Below are 20,471 nucleotides of genomic sequence, written 5' to 3'. Positions count from 1 at the left end.
TACAGAGCACAGTTCTTCTTCTCTATCAAGCCCATTCAAACATGTCATACTCTTCACAGTAATCAATGCAGTCATCTTAATACTATACACTTTCCAAATTAAGTGCTTAGATTTCATCATCTGCACCACATTGTTGAACAATTACATTAGCCTTTATTCCCAATTCACATGTATCTGTAAAATGCATTAGGCAGACATTTGTATGTTTCAGAGAGCATTGGTGTTCCAATTGCCTCTGGGTTCTATCATACTGAATTTTACTACCTTGTTCTAAGAAATTTAATTTAGCTTTAACAGCTTTGGCTTGCCTTTTTCTTAATATTTTTTCAGCCCAAGTTGTTTCTCCTATTTCTGAGATCCAAGGATCTATCTTCATTCCTGCTGCCATTTCTAACTGCTTTTCAGAATTATGCACTTTTCTCGATTTTTCAGTCATGTGTTTCTTGACTAATGCTTGGTTATTACTTGTTCTCCTTTCCTCATTTAAAAAAACAAACAAACAAAAAACAGTTGCCAAATGGTAACTCTTCCTTTAATGATTTTTAACCTTTAAAAAAACTCTACATCCTATTTTTTCATCCCACATCTCAGATTTATGACTTTGCTTTACCCATTTAGTGACTTGGGTAAGTCACTAAATATTATAATTCTCCACTTCACCTCCAGCCCTTCCCTTTGTATCTCCTCAAAAGTCTTGTGATTTATCTTCCAGATAAGGGCCTTAAATGCCCCTAGAGTTATAAGGGTTTAGAGGTCTTTGAGAGACGGTTGAACTATATCAATCATCAACATTTTTGGATGCGTTTTTAACTATTTCCCCATACTCTGATTCTTTATTAGATGTGTCAGAACCTGCTGGTCATGATATGTTTGAAGTCCACTCATCCCTGCAGAATTTCTGTTAGACTGTAGAGATTACACCACAGCATACTTAGTGTCGGAGCTTCTGGAATGTGTCTCCAAATGGAGGCCCGCTTTAACATCAAATGGAAAACTTTGACGTGCCAAATACCTGCTCTGTCACATACACAACCTATATTGACAAGTCCTGTACAGAGAAAATAAACCTGAACAAAGTGATGGAGACTGAAAAGGTGGGCTGCAGCCCTGGGCAAATGCAATACATTTAAGAATATGTTCTTTCAAAATATTGTTGGTATTTTAGTTTAAATGGAACAACTAAGCATATGTAATCAAATCTTCACTTTCTTTCTCTGCAACAAACATTGGACTGTTAATTTAGGGAAGTCAATTGCACTGATTCTCCTGATTAAAATGTGGGGTACATTCAGTGATGTGCTGAAGCCAGCTTGCTGAAGTTGCTCACTCAAGTGGATTGTGTACATCTCTTCCCAACGGTAGCTTGAAATCAGCTACGATGGGAGTATTTAAACCATGGGATTTGGCAAACATGACAAATTAGAATTTTTTTTCAGAGTGTCAGTTGTTAAATATTTACTAGCATGCTACTGAATCTGTCTGGCTTATTAGCTACCACTGAAAGAGGCAATGTTGGTCTAAATCAGAGGGGAGAAGAAAATTTGAGAGGAAATTTTTATATGTCTTATATGTTGACATTATCATCATCCCTCTTAGTGACTGTGTGGTAGTGTGTATTCCAAGGTCCTACTGTGACTTCAGGTTGTTAAAATTCTCATAAGCTAACAAAACAACCAAATATTCCTGGTTCTTTGAGGGCATAATTAAATTGGTTCCAGTTTGCCACCTACAATTAACACCTAATGAGCTAAAGAACTATATTATAAGATTTGACTGAGTATCAAATGATAGATATATTTTCCTTTAGTTTTTCAGAGACCCTACGGACTGGGTCATCTGTCCAATTCCAGCCTCTTATTGAACAACTCTGGTGATCCAGAGCACACAGCTTTTAGAAGTAGTCCATTTCATTTTGCAGCTTTAATTGTTAGAAAGCTCTTCCTTACATTGAGCAATGTGCTGCCACGTGACTGCAAACTTTTGACCTCAATTCTGCCCCATAGGTACACAGAGTAAATCTTCCCTCTTTTCTGAATTCCAGATGTTTGAAAGCAATGGTGATGGACATGAACATACTTGAAGATAGCGTATGGGCTCTATGTGTTTCTGTTCTGTAGGATTAAACGTCCTTGGTTCTTTCCGCTGATCCTCCTGGGGTATGGCTTTTAGGCTCTTTGTTGCCCTGGTTTCCCTCCCCTGGATACAGTGCTATTTATGTCTCCCTCATAATATGGTACTTGATCTGGACATGGTGCTCCAGGAATGTGTTACATTATCTTCTCCCAAGTTGTAGATGTTCTTTCCATGGAATACATTAAAGATACAGTGGCTTTTTAAACTGTGATTAATGTTTTTCTTCATATTAAGCTGGCAGTAAGCAAAAAACAAACAAAACAAAACAAAAAACAAGCAAACTAAACAGGTCTTTTAAGCTGAGTCTGCGTTATGATATAAATCAAAATTTTGGAACATCTCCATGGCAAAAACCCTCTTTAGAGCTAGACATGGCCTGCAGAGAATGATCAGTGAAGTTATGTTACATTTAATTTCAACAAACTTGGTCTTGTCATCTCCAGATGGGATAAGCCTGCCTTTTAGGTCTTCATCCAAGTTATTAACTTAAAACTGCATTTAACAAAACAGTGCCAAGTTTAGGATATCCTCTTAAGGTAGTGATCCTCAAGAGGAAAAGGAGAAGCGCCCTACCATGACCTCCATGGAGAAACATTGCCAGGGTGGGCCACTGATAGTTTATAGAGATGCTATATCCTTCATTCCTGGCCTCCTTGGTGGTACAAAGGAGGCGGAGTATCACTGGTCTTAGAGATGTTTTTACTGCTCAGCCTCCCAAGCAGCTGGGACTACAGGTGCCCACTACCATGCCCAGTTAATTTGTGTGTGGTTTTTTTGTCTTTTTGTTTTAGAGATGGGGTTTCATCATGTCACCCAGGCAGGTCTTGAACTCTTGGCCTCAAGTTATCTGCTCACTTTGGACTCCCAAAGTGCTGGGATTACAGGCTTGAGCCACCACATCTAGCCTTTGTTATATGTTTAATATACACTTGCTACTGTGTTATTTCCTCTGTGAAAGTTTCTCTGCTTGAGGGCAAAGTCCAAACTTCTATTTGTTTTTTAATACATTCTGAGTTGTCCAGGTTGAAGATTTTTTTCCAGTAAGTATTCTTATCTAAATGTTGGACGTTTTCCTGTAAAGATGAGACAATGATGTCTGATGTTGCAAGTATTTTAACTGTGTGATGGATGAACTGCTGTTAAGCTCACCAAGCATAGTAATAATTATAATTAATGAATTTTAGGAAGTAACAAATTTAAATATGAAAGGATGAAAATCCCTTCTGTATTTAGAACTTCCATGATTTTTCTCATGGAATTTCTGCATTAATTCTATGCAGCTCCTCAGGATAGATATCTTGCTCATATACAGGGAAAACTGCTTTTTCTCAGTGCTTTTTTATGAAGGAAACATAGCGTGATATGCTAGTAAAAAAATGAAATACTGATTCAGGGTTTACCGATGGATGATATTAATTTAGAGAAGAAATATAAATAGAAGCAGACTAGTCATGGGTATGTGAGACAGTTTCCACATGAGCTATTAGGCAGAAGGTACCGTTTTGGGTGAGGGTTTGTGTGAACTCCTCTGAGGGCAGAGTTTATTGTTTCAGTTGTTGGTTGCTGAGAGCTTGTGGGCCCTGCCCTCTGTTCTTTATCTTACTTGGAGCATGCTGACCTGGCTGATTACTTCATATCAAGCCCTCATTCTTGGAATGTTCTGTAGGATAATTGTATTTGTAATCCCAATAGCACAGTGCAGCACACCTTTATTTCCTGGTGCATGGCTTTGCCGGAGCTCAAAAGACAGGGTTGTTATTTCAAGGACAACATATTTGCTGAGTTACGTGGTGATGGCTTCCACAAGGATGCTATTACCTCTGAACAAGGACACGTTATTCCAACATTGGAGCTACCTATCATGAACTGAATCTAAAGATAGCTTTCACTGATGAGCACTTGTAACCTTTGGTCTTTTCACGTGGTATTCTCTAAAAGCTCTAACAACTGTAGCTCCTAACATTAGGAGGTTATGAGTTCCAATTAACAGTCTTCTGTTGCTAGTACATTTAGAAACCTAACATTTTGATGCCTTTGTTTTCCTTTCTGAGATTTCTCCTAAAGATGAAAAGAAATGATCTTCCAAACATTTGTTGATTACAGGGGACTCGAAGACATATAAGTTTATTCTCACCAAGTACAGACATAGAGATTTTGTACCCTGCCCTTGATGAGTCTCTTATTTGCTGCTTTGTGTTTGTAGATGACTAAGAATGGCACAGTGGAATCAGAAGAAGCCAGCACTCTTACACTGGATGACATTTCTGATGATGACATTGACCTAGACAACACAGAGGTAGATGAGTACTTCTTCCTACAACCTTTGCCAACAAAAAAACGAAGAGCTCTGCTGCGTGCCTCTGGAGTGAAAAAGATTGACGTGGAAGAAAAGCATGAGCTGCGAGCCATCCGCCTCTCGCGAGAGGACTGTGGCTGTGACTGCCGAGTGTTCTGTGATCCAGACACATGCACCTGCAGCCTGGCTGGCATTAAGTGCCAGGTAAGAGTTTGGATTTCAGGGCATCCACAGACCAGACGTTATCCACTGCCCCCTAAGGAGGCAGTCATGGTACTTATAATGAAGCTTCCCCCATGTAAAAGAAAATTTTGTGTCAAGGCAAGACACGTAATTCAGGAAGAAAGACTAATTTAACGACAATCATGGGAATACATAAAATGCTTATACATATAATATATAATTTGAAAGGCAACCCAAGTATCAACTGAGTTAATTAAAATTTTTTACCTTGGATTCTTGTATTATATCTGCTTATTTCATCTTTTTATTGGTATTCAAAGAGATCATGACATCCCTAACACTGGAGTATTTTCTGATCCACCCATGGAATATAGTACGATGATTGATTAGAGGTTGTTGGATTAGTGGAAAAGTTACTAGATTGGGACCTCAGAAAACTAAATGGTACTCCCGTCTTTGCTATTTGCCAACTACATGAAATTGGCAAGTCAGGTAAACCCTCTGGGGTTACTTCCTTTATCTTTAAAATGAGGGAGCTGAACTAGGTCAGGAGTTGGCTCACTGTAAGTTCACAGGCCAAATCTGACCTTGCCACATGACTTTGTAAATAAAGTTTTATTGGATCACAGCCACATTTTTTTCTTACGTATTGTCTATGACTGCTTTCTTGCTCCTACAGCAGAGTTGAGTATTGTGGTTGCCTTAGAGCCCATATGGTCCACAAAGCCTAGAATATTTACTCCTTTGACCTCTGTAAATAAATAGTTGACCAACCCTTGATGATTGGCAATTAGATAATTATCTTGTCCCCATTCATTTATAATGTCATTGGCGCCCTATAATTAGTGTCACTATTTTATGCAGAAACTTGACTTTTTCAATAAGGGGAGAAACTCTGGTAGGCAAAAGAAGAGGGCAATGCCTATCTACTGAACAGTTGCTTAAGATGGATTCACAGAAAAGGGATTCATGAGTAAAAAAAACACAGATACATATTCTGGCTCTAATATCTACTGTACTTTTTACTGGGGCCAAGATGATTGTATCAGGATAGTCTACCTTCTCTTCTATAGCATAAGAAATTCCCTGTGCTGGATAAGGTGACAAGCAGAGCAAGTTTTTTTCTCTTGCCTGCACTCTGGTCTGCATAGATTGATTGTGGAGTTTGATCTGTGGAGTCTGAAACAATCGACAAATCTCTCATGAATGCCCTTGGATTGTCCAAAACTCCACCTCTTACCTGAGTGAAGAGGTCAGTCCAACACTTGTTGAACTTAATCACTCTATCTCCAGTGTCCAATCACTAGAGTATTTTTGAGATATTGATGAAAAGTACATGCCCTTCCTTCAAGAAGATTGTATCTAATGGAATGGGGAGGGAAGGGGGGATTCAGGACGTAAACACATGAGTCCACCAGTCATAGTCATGAATGTGCATATCCACGGGAGCCCTGCAGTTCAGTACACTCCAAATCAGATCTCTGAAAACAATTCTGAAAGAGACACTGTCAAAAATGATACCCTTTCTCTTGTGCCTTATACCATGACCCCAGAGCAATTCACTGACTATTCCTGACAAGCAGAAGAGGCCTACGGTGCCTCCTACTATCCAGCTGTCAACCCCTCTGTAATTGTTTGCTGCTCCTCTTCTGAAAATAGCACTGATAGCAGTGTGCCCTGCAATAGTTTATGTCCTGAACACAGGTCCAATCACACATGTACCCATGTACCAAGCACCCCAAACAGTGAGGAGGTAAGCAAATGACAGCAAATTGTGAGGGTGTGTAATGCAAAGTGGTGTAAGTCCATTTTATAATAAGCAAAGAGAAAAGCAACTTTATAATAAGCAAAAGGAAAAGTTAACATGGAGCATATCATATAAGTTAGATTAATAGCATGTGGAGAGGAGTACAGTAAGTTTGCTTGTTTAAAATCAGGTACATGAGCTGGGATGCGGCAGAAGGAAAGGGAACTTGGCGAAAAGACAGAAGCATTGGAAAAATGGGAGTGAAATTAAAGAAGTGGAGGGATGGGAAAGTGGGGAATAGAGAAAAAATGAAAGAAAGCCATGGAGTGGGTCAGTGAACTGAAAATATATACTTATAACCATAACCCATTTTTATTTTAATATAGGTATAAAAAGCAGCTAACTCTTATGTTTTAAGCCCTCACTTTCCTCTTTTCATTCCTATGTGAAGTTTGGTTGTCATTTGCTCCAGCATACGTGGCATTAAGTGGATTACTTAATTCAAAGAAGTTACTAAAAGATTCTCGGTTTTTATTTGGTTTGTAATAGTTCCACGGTGCTAATCTGTGTTCTTCCTTCCAAGGTGGATCGTATGTCTTTCCCATGTGGCTGCACTAAAGAAGGATGTAGTAACACAGCAGGTAGAATTGAATTTAATCCTATCCGTGTTCGGACTCACTTTTTGCACACAATAATGAAACTCGAACTGGAGAAAAACCGAGAGCAGCAGATCCCCACACTGAATGGCTGCCACAGTGAGATAAGTGGTCACGGTAGTTCCATGGGCCCTGTCGCTCACTCCGTAGAATATTCGATTGCAGACAGTTTTGAGATTGAAACCGAACCCCAGGCTGCAGTGCTGCACCTGCAGTCGGCTGAAGAATTAGATTGCCAAGGAGAGGAGGAGGAAGAGGAGGAGGATGGGAGCAGCTTTTGCAGCGGAGTCACAGATTCTAGCACACAAAGCTTGGCACCTAGTGAGTCAGATGAGGAGGAGGAGGAAGAAGAAGAGGAAGAGGAGGAGGAGGATGACGATGATGACAAAGGAGACAGCTTCGTGGAAGGTTTGGGCACCCATGCGGAAGTTGTCCCCCTTCCTTCAGTTCTTTGTTATTCCGATGGCACCGCCGTTCATGAAAGCCACGCAAAGAATGCTTCTTTTTATGCCAACTCTTCAACTCTGTATTACCAAATAGATAGCCACATTCCAGGAACTCCAAATCAGATCTCCGAGAACTATTCTGAAAGAGACACTGTCAAAAACGGTACCCTTTCGCTGGTGCCTTACACCATGACCCCGGAGCAATTTGTTGACTATGCCCGACAGGCAGAAGAGGCCTATGGTGCCTCCCACTACCCAGCTGCCAACCCCTCTGTAATCGTTTGCTGCTCCTCTTCCGAAAATGATAACAGTGTGCCCTGCAATAGTTTATATCCTGAACACAGGTCCAGTCACCCTCAAGTGGAATTTCACTCATACTTGAAAGGCCCTTCCCAGGAAGGGTTTGTCTCTACATTGAATGGTGACAGTCACATTTCAGAGCATCCTGCTGAAACTTCTTTGAGCCTTGCAGAAAAGAGCATATTGCACGAAGAGTGCATCAAGTCACCCGTGGTTGAGACAGTCCCTGTTTAGTAGCTTAAATTATTCTAGGACCAACTCTTCTCCTATTTAAGGCACTGTATTTAATTGGATTTCCTGGGCTCATCGTTGTTTAAACTGAAGACCAGGAGAACTTGGACGGTGTTTAATCTTCCAGACTGTATTTTGTTTTTTCCTTTCTAGTCACGTGACTGTGGCATTGCACAAATACAGTCTCTGTAGGGATTTTAAAAGATTTCAGACTGTTTTGATAGAAAATGCTAAATTTTAAAAATGCATATCTCACAGTTGCCTACCTGTCAAACTGTGTGAAACCTGCCAAGCTGTGTAGATCAGAGCTCCAAATTTTGGATTATCGGGCCTGTGCAAGTTTGTTAACTAAGGCTGGGAAATAATAAGATTTAGAGTCCTAATTTTCGATATATCTGAAGATAATGGTGACTTTTTATTGTAAAAGTAATTATTGTAAGAAAAAGATATAATTGTTCCATGTGTATTTTATTTATGGTAGTTTAGAAGTCACATTTTGATGAAAATGAACAGCCGCATGTTCATTCCAGCTGAAGATACATAATAGCTAGTTCCACAGAGCATGCCCACATGGATTGCATCTGAAATCCATTCACATTTTTATGATCATGACTGATCAGATTTGCAAAATTCTGAAGGGTGAAATAGGCCTATTTTTGCTATTTTGGGCAAATAAATGATTCTATATGTGCAGGTCCTTACACAGTTTTCTCTAAAGTTAAGAGTTAGGACAATCCTCTGGGGAGAGACTAGTTCACTGCCCTCCCTCAGCTGACTCCAGAGATGGAGGTAGAAGGAATTGCCTTTCTTTTTTAAATAGCGTCATCTTGATTCTTAGCTTGGACAGCACCTTTAAGCTCTACCCCCTACATCAAAATGCACTTTAGTGCCCCTTCACGGTACCTCGTGTGGGGTGGGGACTGAGAACTTTTTGAGATGAAAAAATTTAAAAAAATTTTAAAAGATCTTAACTATTATAAGATTCATATAGTTAATATAGAGGAATCATCCAATGATACTTATGAAGGGAAAATGATCTATTTTCCTTCGCCACTCTGAGGACCTAACTCAGTAAACGCAGAGGAGGCTGAGGAAACATGGAAGAGACACGACCTCAGCAACCAGCCTTTTCTCCAGCGCGATCAATCCATCTCTACAAAATCAGTGTATAATGAGATTTCCACTTAGTGACTAGCTGATTGAAGGGGAGGGCCTCTACCCAAATACTCAACTAGGCCTTTCTTTTCTGAAGCATTTCGATTTGTCTTGCCTGGGACAACTAGCAGAACAGTCCAGAATTCATTGCATACTTTCTAATTACCTCACATTCTCTTATTAAAGAGAACAGATAGAAATAAAACATGCACTCCCCACCTTTAGATAACCTGCACTTGGTTCGTCGGAGGACTTCTAGGATCCCGTTTTCCTGTAGATTAATTTAGGTAACTAAATAGCGTATTCTACCTTTTTTTTTCCCAATGCAATATGACTATGCTAAACCTGTTTCACATTTTTGACCTTCTATTGTTATATCACTTCACATGTTTTATAACTATTTGAAATGCGGACATGCCTTGCTATTCAGTGACTGCATCGCTACTTATTTTTTATGTCTTTTAGACTTGGGTGTTTAGAATTATGGATATAAATATATTGTAGATCTCAATTTCTTAAAAGAATATTTTATTTAATTGAACTTAAAAATGCTTGATCTAGAGAAAGTCCTCCAATGGAAACGTTTCTACTAAAATTTGTTTTGGGGAAAAAATGTCTACTTGGCAGCTCTTCCACTGTGCAGTTGATTTCTGCCCCTTCTCTCCCCCTCCCCTCTGTTGGGACAAATTTATAACCATTAATATTAACATTAAAAGAGCTTTGGGTTTGTTTTTATATAGGTTGCAGTAATGAGGTCAGGGTTGTTCCTTTTGAATGATTGACCCTTTGAGCTAATCAGATTGGGGATTTGTTGAAATCTCAAATATATATATATCTCATGTTGTCTGCAAAGTGACAGTTTTTAGTGCTTAATCTCCAAATTTTTCCCCCTACTGATACAATCTAAAGAGCACAGGCTCAAAGAGAAAATGACAAGAGGCTATTGTTCCTTCATTCAAGCACATGAAAGGATCATGTGTATTGTATTTGCTGGACCATTACAAGCTCTTGAAGGATCTGCTTGTGAAGTGCTCTGAGGTTATTCTTGGAACACAGAGTGTGGGAGAGTGGGGAAGAGCCAGCTCCAGCCTGAGCAAAGCTGAAGGGTAGAATGACAGTCCAGTTTCTGAAAAGAGATATTTTAATTTCAGTTCAGCTTTATTTTCCTAAGATGATATGAAGCCTACTTTTTTGTAATTTTTGGCTAGATCTTTGTTTTCTACCTTTGTTTCCAAAAGGATGCTTAAGAAAACAGTTTTTTCCCCCTATCTATTCACCTGGGGTAGAAAGTTACTGCCCTACTGAGAAGAATTAACCTTCCAATCATGACCAGCTTCCATTCCAACTTTTCGTACACCTGACTAACTTGTAAACATCTCCCACAAATCACATACACAGGATACCTACTAAAACTCTCCCATAAACCTAACACATACACAGGCATACACATACAAAATATATGCATATTACACACCTAGAGAATGACAGATTTCAGGCAATGGCCAGTAGTAAGTATTGAGTTTCTCTGACCTCAGAATCTCGTTGGGCTTTATGATCTAAAAACTGTGGTTTACAAAAGAGGATAATTGGTAAAGCTATAGTTTCAAAATATCAGGTCAAAGTTGCAAAAATACTAATGAAGGAATCATTTCATTATTAGTTTCTTTCCCAGAAAAGCTGAGAGAGCACACTGTTCCATCTGACTTTTTTTTTTCCCCATTAATAGCCCTTCTATTCAACAAAGAACTGCCCACATGCCAGGAAAGTGCTACAGTCCTTCTAAGCATTTAAAAATGGGGATCAAGCTAGATGCAGCCAGTTGAAATACTTACGCTCTTTATGCCAAGACACAATAACCTGACCTGCAGCTGTTGTATTGACCCCATAGTATATCTAGCCAAACTGTAGTCTTTTGGACACACAACTTTTTAGTCATTCACTATCACTTGCAAAGCTTCATGTTCCAGTCCTGGCTGTTCTAGTACCAGTCCTATACCTTTAAATGGGGCTTAATTCCCAGTTATAATCCTGGCCAAATTGATTTGAAAGTCAAGTGGTTGAAGCAGCTTGCATCTCCTTTGTCATTCCCAATTTCCTTTGGGAGAAAGAAGTCAATGAAAGAGATTTACTTAAGTTTTTACCCCTTATCTCTTGATCATTAATTATTAAGACATGGGCAAAATTTGTTTATCTCATGTCTCTTGGTTGATTGAATAATATAGTTACTTTTTGAAGGCCCATAATTTCTTTGTGATAAAACCATTTTTCCCAATGTAACAGTCACATATAAAATGTGAAACTAATGTTTCTTAGAATGATTAAAATCTTCACAATTATATATGACCCTGCAATACTCCCTTAGTCCCTCCCCACACACACAAAGAAACTATGAGTTGCAAAAAACACTAATTACAAATTAAGAAGCAAAGAGATTATGTTAAGTGGCTATGTTCTTTAAAATTTTACAATGTAATAGATGACTTCTAGGCAAAATTTTGGTCTGATTACCATTAAACAGGAAAACATACCATGCTTTACTTTCTATAAGTTGTTAATCACTGTTTCTTTGATTACAATGTTTGATATTGTTGCACAAGTTTATAACTCTTTGGTCTTTATATTTAAAATTTATTAACTATCAATTCTTCCTTCCAACAAATATGTACTGAACACCTGCTGTGTTAGAACAATTGTCTTGGGTAGTAAAAAGTGGGGAACACTACAAATTCTAAGGGATAATATTAATGAAGGGTGGCATGAAATAATCAAGCCTTCTCAAATCCTCTTAATATGTGATTTTATCAAGGGATATTAGAAAAACTGACATCAGTTCTTATCTAATTATATGTGAGCTGAAACTAAAAGATACTTCTTTTTCCTAAATTAATGGAACTCACTGGATCTTCCTTCATCTCTCTCCCTCCATCTGAAATTTATGAATTAAATCTGGACTCAGCTAGGACTGAATCAAATGAAAAAGAAATTTTTGATTAATTGCTTTTTCAACATTAGACCTATATAAGTAATGCTAAATTTACACCAGCAGACTCCTATCAGACATTTTCAAGGAGGGTTTGACTCATGCATAACCCAGGAAACATTTCAGGACACTTTTAAGACAACAGTGTGGAACATAATCACTCTTACTTCTATTTATAAAAAGCCTATCAAAATAGCAAAATCCTGTTCCAAGTTCCAAAGACATCGCCTTGCAGCAGGTGGAAAACAGAGAGGTCGTTACACTCTGTCACTTTCAGCTGGAGTTACAAACCATCAAATTAATAAGTGGAAAATTTATATTCTCAGAAGCCAACAGGAGACTGCCTTTTTAGAAGGTGTCGGGAAGCCTTCTCTTTCTCAAAATGTAACTCAGTATTTCTTTTTAAAATGGCATCTGCTCCTTATCCTCTTGAAGACAGTTTGCAGTGCCATTATAGCCAGCGTATTAAACACCAAGCTTAAACGGTAGGCACATTTGTGCTTTCGAATACAAGCTTGTCTGTAATTTTAATTGGAACTGTTGGTTGTATTCTTACCACAACCAAACCCAAAGTTTAAAGCCTGATCACTCTTAGGTCTAATATGAATTTGCAACTTCTGATTGCATTACTTTTCCTGAAATCTGCTAACTAGTGCTGGAATAACAAAAATGCCTAAGCCAAAATGCCATAGCTTTGCACCAATAGCACAACTCATCAGATGTTTTCTGTAGTATTAAGGAATTTAGGTAACTTAATTGAATATCAGCAATTTAAATACCCATCAGAATTATGGAAGTGTCAAAGTGGAAGTGAGGATGGAATATAGCTTAATAAGTGGTGACGTCTTTTAGGAATTATAAAAAATGGTCAATAGAGCTAAGCTAGATCTTATTACACTATAAAGACTAGAGTTACAAATGGCAGACCCAAACCTAGAAGGAGCGGTTACAATGTAGACACCCTTTCAGCCCAGTTGGTGCTCACATCTGCTGACCAACATTCATATCAATTACATTTTTACTGTCTATAAGTCATTTGATGCTTTAGAATAATAAAAACACACTCCTACAGCATTCGACATGAACTATTTTGTTAAAAAATTAAACACATTTTATATTAAAATAACTGATCAATGACTTTCATGATTGTAAAAAGTAAAAAGTACAGACATTTAAAAAAGCTCTTCTTTAACATTTTACCTACCAAATCTAGATATTCAATGTGACTCCTTAAAACAGTCGCTTCTAAATTTTACTTCAACTCCTTTCTTGTTTTTTTCAGACTAGGTCATGAAATCCTCTTCCTAAACAATGTAGGTTTTTTGTTTTTTTTTTAATTCTTTTTTTGCCGGAAATTCAAGCTCAAACATTTGATATGACCTGTGTTTTACCTGGTGATCAGTTCTGGGACTAGTCTAAGTCTGTACTGTCTTGGCATGCCTTGGGTTTCCTATCCTGAGAGTGGTAATGCCAATAGAATGATGGGAAGCAGGAGAGTGGATTTGACCTGATTCAATGCCTAAACCAATATGTTTCAGTTCACTTTTCTATGTAGATTTTAAAATATTACATCTAGCCTAGAATTTTAGTATATACACATACTTGTATCCGTGGGTAATGAGGTCATTTCCAAGATGTAAGTCACACTGGTGACTACTTTCTTTTACTTGTGATAAATATATCACTATACAGGGTAATTGCTTTTATAAATTTGATCCTTTGCATTGGCTTATAAATTCAAGAAATGTCAACTTCACTGTGTCATCTTATGTCATCCCTCATAAAAGTTTCTGGCAGGACTAAAATTTCAAAGGAATATGATAAAATTTATTTTGGACAATATTTGTATTCAGCATGCTAATGATGTAATTCCTCTCTTTGCATTACTCATTACCATGGTGATAGTTAAGTTCATTCATTAACTCATTTTAGTGACATCTGAGGCCATTTAAATATTTTTAAGATAATGTATATTGATTAGAAAAAGTGAGGAGAGAAATTTATGGTAGGAATTAGCCTTGCCATTGTCTAAGTTAATTTATGTGACCTGATTGAACAGTTTTAGTTGTAACTTTAGAATAGCTTCTTTGTTAGAGTATCTCCTTCCTTTCTCTTTTGGTTTTCTACCAATATTTTTATCTATCTTGGAATTATCTTAAAATGTATTTATTAATGAGTATCTGGAAGAAAATTGACTTTGAAGATGTCTCTTTCAAATTTATCTAGGTACTTGTGATATATATAAATGTCAACTTCACTGTGATACAAGGTCACAATGTCACAAAGTGATACGAATGTCAACTTCACTTGTGATACAAGTACCTAGATAAATTTGGCAGTAGGCATCAAGTCCTACTGCCACACTGGATAAGACCACTATCCGCCACCCTCCTTGTCAGGGACATGGCTTCCTAATAATGGTTTTGCTGTGGTATCTACATAGGGTACCTGTGGAAAAGGAGTTTGAAATTTCTACCTTTGTTGTACATTATATATAATTTTCTTTTGCTCCTCCTTTTTATGTGGTCACTAAAAGAAGCTTTTTTCCTTAGCCATTAAAAAAGCCACCCCTCTTTAAAACAAATTTAAAGATCTATATACATTTTGCAACTTTATTTAACATAAAAGAGAAGAAAACATAAAATCCAAATCTGAATTCCCCTAAAGTGGAAAAACTGAAATATCTAACCTAGGAACTCGCTGCCTGGTTTAGTGTTGATCCTTGAGTTATTTAATGGTATCCAAATGATATCTGAAGATGATTGATTTTAAGATGTAATAGTTGGCAAAGTCATTTCATTTATATCTCAGTAAAATAGAACCCACTGCCATGGATTAGCATCTGAATCCTGATTCATTAAGCACTAGTCATGCCAAATGGGGATCTCAGAATAATTTAGTCATTTCAAAGATACTCACAATGGCCAACTGGGCGTGAATAATGGAAAGTTTCAGATTCTTCTGTATTCTTCAAATGTTACAGTCCTGAAACTAGGAGGGATCTCCAGAGGTCATACAGCTCATTGATCTACCACCAGGGAGGACTGTCACTCAGGCACGCCCAACAGGATAGATGGCCATCTATTCTTAACATCTCTAGGGAAGGCAGTTTCCTTGGCAACACAATTCAACTCTCTTAGGTTTTCTCACAATAAGAAAATATCTTGGCCAGTCTTTGAGGGCTAGGCACATGGCAACAGTTGTGGTGATTTGGGCCATTGTACTAGGGGACCCAAGGGAAGCTGGGTTTCCCTGAACATTTGATGATTATTACTTCAGTAAGTGATCATTTCATATGTCTCCCAAGAAATCAGATTTTTAGAGAAAGACATGGATACAGAGACAATGCTCAGTAACATGACCAGCTTTTAACAAATATGGCCTTATTGGGTTTTCATTTTTGTTGCTATTGTTTGTTTTTGTGATTGCTCTTATGTCAGTAGGTAATGTCAGGAAAAGTGACTGACCGTTTCAGATCCCCAGTGACAAACATCAGAACTAGGATCAAGTGACTTGACTTTTAAGCTGTTGTATTTTCTGAGACGTTACAATTACAAAAAGTAAGCATTTTCTACATTCTTACTTCTAAGTAAGTACCTTCTCATTCATCTTTCCTTGGCCTAAAATGACAAATAAGAATCCAAAGTTTTTTCCACTCCTCCTGGGGTAGATAGGAGTAGTTGTGAAGAGTCTGTTGGAATAAAATGACTCCAGAGATTTACCCAGCCACCATTTGATCCCAGCCTTTGTCCCTGTGTTATTTAAACAATGGCTGCTTGCTTTCTCAGGGGTCAGGAAAATGATTTAAAAATTTGTCTTCTTGACAAGTCCTGAAACTGAAGGGAAGAGTCCTGGAGAATGGTGATTTTTCTGGTTACATCACTTGACTCAAGAACTCCCTGCAGCTTTCAGAACCTTTTCTGTTTGCTCAGAGTTGACACCCAACTCAGAGTCAGAACTCTGCAGAAGATGAGGAGCACCCCTGAAATCAATGTTTTGTTTCTTCATGGGATTTTTTTCAATATTGGTACAGCTGCATATCTCCCCATCTCGGGCGCTCTTGTGAAATGATAGCCACATCAGTGTGGTTACTCCCCACAAATAGCATTAGGGGATAATGATCATTTTTATTAAAAAAAAAAAAAAAGGAAATGCTATTGAGTGATCATGTAAAGAATGTTGAAGAAAATTTGGCCCATGTTTTAATTGACTCTAGGCACCTCTACGGAAATAAGTCTGAGGCATAGTTTGTGAAACATGTTTCAAAAGTGTTTGATGTATAATAAACGCTAGACATTTACGTACAGAAATAGTTAAAAAAAAAAAAAGTAAACCTGTAGATTACAGCTCTGTTCCTAAGAACCTCAGCCTTTATTGTGTCTTAGTAAAGTTAATCTGCTTTATTTTTAGTTTATTGAATTTCTGGTGTAATAGCCTCTTAAGATAGAACTATTAATACATATGTACTGGTTAATGCCTGTTTATGCAGAAAATGGCACTTTGTCCTTCCAGTGTGTTTCCTTCCGTGTCACAGGGTATATAAATTTGATAGATCATTTGACATTTGTCAAAAATACATTTTTCCCATTTAAAGAATATGTACAATTGGTTGCATAGACATATGTCACTTTTTGCAGTGTCTTTATCTTGATCATAGTTTTAGACATCAACTGTGTCTCACTTTCCAACTGCCATAGAAATTTGGTACATTTGCAAATTCTGGTGGAATCTAGTGAGCTGAATGTACCGGTAGATCAAACGATCCAAAGGACTTGGGTGTTATCCTTCAGTCTGTGTTGAACCATTCAGACATTGGGAATGGTCCTTACACAAGGGAAGTCTTTTGAGAATGTCTGTTTTACTTTTTATTTGTTTGTTGCTGGCAAAAAAAAAAAAAAGAGGCAACTTTAAAAACTCAGAAAAGCACTGAACTGTATTTTCTGATGTTACAATTAAGTTTTATCTTTCAACTGATTCTTATTGTTACTTTTACTCAGTATCAACAGTACTTCAATAGATGTTTATTAGATATGTTTAATCTAATGACTTAAAAAGGTTGAAAGGGAAGAAAATCAACTCCAATCCACACATACAATCATGTTACACTAAGATGTCATGTTGTATGTCACACAGTTTCTAGACTGATTTCTCTTGTGTATAAGTTATAACATCAAAAATGCCAAAGGGTATATAAAATAAGCTACAGTAATATTCAACAAAACTTATCCTGGACCTTATGTTGTAATAATTTATTCATATTAGCTGTAGTCTTCTGTATTTATATTTTCAGTATTTATTATGAATGACATGGAAATTTGTGTATTTATTGTGGCTTTTTATTGCAGTGTGTATATATATATAAAACAAATAAGCATTTTTAAGTCTTATCCTTAAGTTTCTTTTATTAGTGGCACTTGTATTATGCTGTACTTTTTATTATATATTGTACAATATCTTGTCCATTTGTTTGCAACAGAGTAAAACCGGTTTCTAAGTTGTATCTACTGTTGCATTTCTGTTGCGTGTTGTGTGAAATGTTTGTTCTTACATCCTGAGATGCAATCCCATATGCTGTCCCAGCATACACAAGAATACCTCTCTCCCTCTGTGTAACAGATAACATTCTTTAAAAGTTGTGTGTGAAGCCAGTTCCTGTGAAATGGTTCATTACATTGTCATTTCAAAGATCTGTTAACTTTATTAGGATTTGTCCCTAAGTAAAGATGCTTATAGCACTTTACTTTCTCAGCTATTCAACCCCTTCATAAGTGATGATGTGTAAACAAACACAAGGACCAGAGGGGAACTCTCTATGTAAATGAAATCTGGAGGATATTTTTCCAAGGACAAATCCAATGTCTTGTAAGTAGCATCCTTTCTTTTAACTGCTTAGTAGTATTTTTGTTTTGCTTTGCTTAAAGCATAATCTGCGTGATTTGGTGGTTAGAATATATGTGTATGCTTAGGTACATATATATGACCATCTGCTTAAAGCTACTGGCTTAAGGTAACTAAAACTTAACTTTTAATGGCAGTAGGATGAAGGAAAAAAATGGCATTCTTTTTAATCTCCTATCATAGGCAAGACACTTTCTTCCAACAATTTGTTTTATATTTGGAGACTAGATCTGTATTTTTAAAAGCAAATAACAGTATGTGATTGTATGATTATCATAAAACTCAAATTTGAACATGTTATTCACTTAATTATAAATATTTTGTGGTGTTCCCTCCTCCCTGCCAACAAAACAAAATTCAAACTCCCTGGAATGCCTCACAGGGTTGCCTGGGATCTGGGTACAAGCTCTCCCTTTACTTAGCATGTCTTCCCCCGCCGACAAGAGCAGTTCCTTAGATTTCACCTGCTACTCCATTTTTCCCTGCTTCTGTTCAGCTTGTCTCTTCTGCCAAGAATATACACCCCCTAAACCTATCGTGACGGCACAATTCTAATGGCCATCTATTTATTTTTCAAAAGAAAATGCAAATATTCCTTCCTTTATGTTGCCCTTCCAATATTACTGAAAATCGATTACCTGTTGTTTTATGCCCAAAGCAGACATGTATAGGAGCCCCTTCGAGTCTCGTTGCACTCACTTATTTATGCATCTACTCTCCCTCAGTACTTCCTGAGAACAGAAAACACTTCTCCTTACTCTCTGTCTTCTCAGCATTCAGCTTAGTGTTTAAAACATGGTAGATGCTTAAAATACATTTACTGATGTATGCAATATGCAAAAATGAGTGACTCAAAGTCCACTCCTATACAGGAGTTCAGATGAGGGAAAGATGACTGGCTGAAATGGTGGAACAGGTGTCAGATTCAGAGACAGGGAGAATTTCAGCTATCAGGGGCACCCCATAGTCCATATTATGCAACAATTTGAGGAAACACCGATGAGGACCAAGTCACTCCTCTGTGCGGGGCAGAAGGACCTGGGTAAGAACAGATAATTTACTATCAGGGACAAATGATAAATCAGGTGAGGAGAGTGCATGTAGATAGTGCAGAGTTTTAAAGATCAACCCGAGGAATCTGGCTTATATCTTTAGGGAAGTAAGGAAATCCTGAAGATTTTAGAAAAGGAAGATCAATCAAATAGGAGTGATTTGCAGTGTGGGGTATCAGTGTAGCTGCACTGCACAGACAGTGTGGGAGGATGGAAATGCCAAAGTAAAAATCTTTCCAGTCGCTGTTGCAGTCAGTATTCATTTAAAAAAAAATAGTGGAGAACTACTCTGATTTAGGATACTGTGCAAGAATGTGCTACAATGATGAGGCAGTGGGGAAAAGACAGGCAGGGTCCCTCTAGACAAGCAAGTAAAAAGATGTGGCTAATTATGGCAGAGAAAAAGTCAGCTATTTGAAAGTCCATTAAGATGTGAGAAATTAAAGGTAACCAAAAAATATATGAGCTTAGGTGGAATATGGGAAAGGACATAGGAAGATAGACATCATCAACAGAAATTAGAATCCCATAAGGAGGAAGAGATGTGTTCATTTTGGACAGCTTGAAATGATGCTGGGATATTCAGTGAAAATAACAAATGGACAGAAGGAAATATAAGTGTAGAGCTTAGACAAAGATGAAAGATTTGGAGCAAATGAGGATTTTAAGGGGAGAATATATATAGAAGGAACTAAACAGCAGAGAGGACTGAAGCTTTACAAAAGCTGGTGTTTCAGGTTGTGCTCACCAAAAGCACACAACTCTGAGATGGAGTTTAGCATGCAGGATTTTTATGAGGAATCAATTCCTGTGAGAGCTGTGGGAGAAAGCAGATTAGGAAAAGACAGGTATCAGGCTGTGATCCAGACCAACCCCACTGGCGTGCTCTGGACGATAAGGGATCCTCTGAGTCATCCTCTCACGGACTGAAATGGCTGGGCCTTTGTAGCCAAGCCACAGTCAGTCTCTGAATGTTGTCCACCCCAGAAAGGGAGTGCTCTCAGATGAGTTGGCACCCTGCAGTGAGGAGAAAGCCTGAAAAGAGCTGAAAGCTGGAGGGTGTTTTTCTGACATCGCTCTTAGGACCTGGGACAAGGCCTTCCTTAAAGGCAAATTTTTAAAGGTAGAACAGCTCTGTGTCTTCCACATCCATCCCTCATGTCCTCAGATTCATGTCATTACTTAAATTTCAGGGAGCAGCTCCTTCAGGATTCTAGTGGGCCCCTCTCCCTGGGGAAAACTTAAGGAAGCAAGGTTAGTAGAACAAATGACAGTTCTGCCACTCTGACTGGTCCTAAATCCACAACTAAAACTGACCATCTCCCTCTCTCACTATTAATTCTACATTCTTCTCAGCTTCAGCAAACACAGTGGCTAGGTTCAATGGCTTACTT

General features: G+C 37.9%; 1 protein-coding gene across 3 annotated transcripts in view; it reads left to right on the top strand.

The window, feature by feature from the left end:
• CSRNP3 (cysteine and serine rich nuclear protein 3) overlaps positions 1-17,627 on the top strand; it is a 201,457-nt gene extending 183,830 nt beyond the window's left edge. For all 3 annotated transcript variants that reach the window (XM_012440646.2, XM_012440647.2, XM_012440648.2), the window contains 2 exons: positions 4,337-4,633; positions 6,943-17,627. In XM_012440646.2, the coding sequence (XP_012296069.1) occupies positions 4,337-4,633; positions 6,943-7,995 (1,350 nt within the window). In that variant the 3' untranslated portion in view covers positions 7,996-17,627. The remainder of the gene's footprint in view (positions 1-4,336; positions 4,634-6,942) is intronic.
• The last annotated feature ends 2,844 nt before the right edge of the window (positions 17,628-20,471 follow it).

Source organism: Aotus nancymaae, unplaced genomic scaffold, assembly GCF_030222135.1.
Source record: "Aotus nancymaae isolate 86718 unplaced genomic scaffold, 86718_ANA_hifiasm-v0.15.2.pri h1tg000029l, whole genome shotgun sequence".
NCBI lineage: Eukaryota > Metazoa > Chordata > Mammalia > Primates > Aotidae > Aotus > Aotus nancymaae.
The sequence above is the reverse complement of the archived record's forward strand: the minus strand, read 5'-3'. Positions and strand labels throughout refer to the sequence as shown.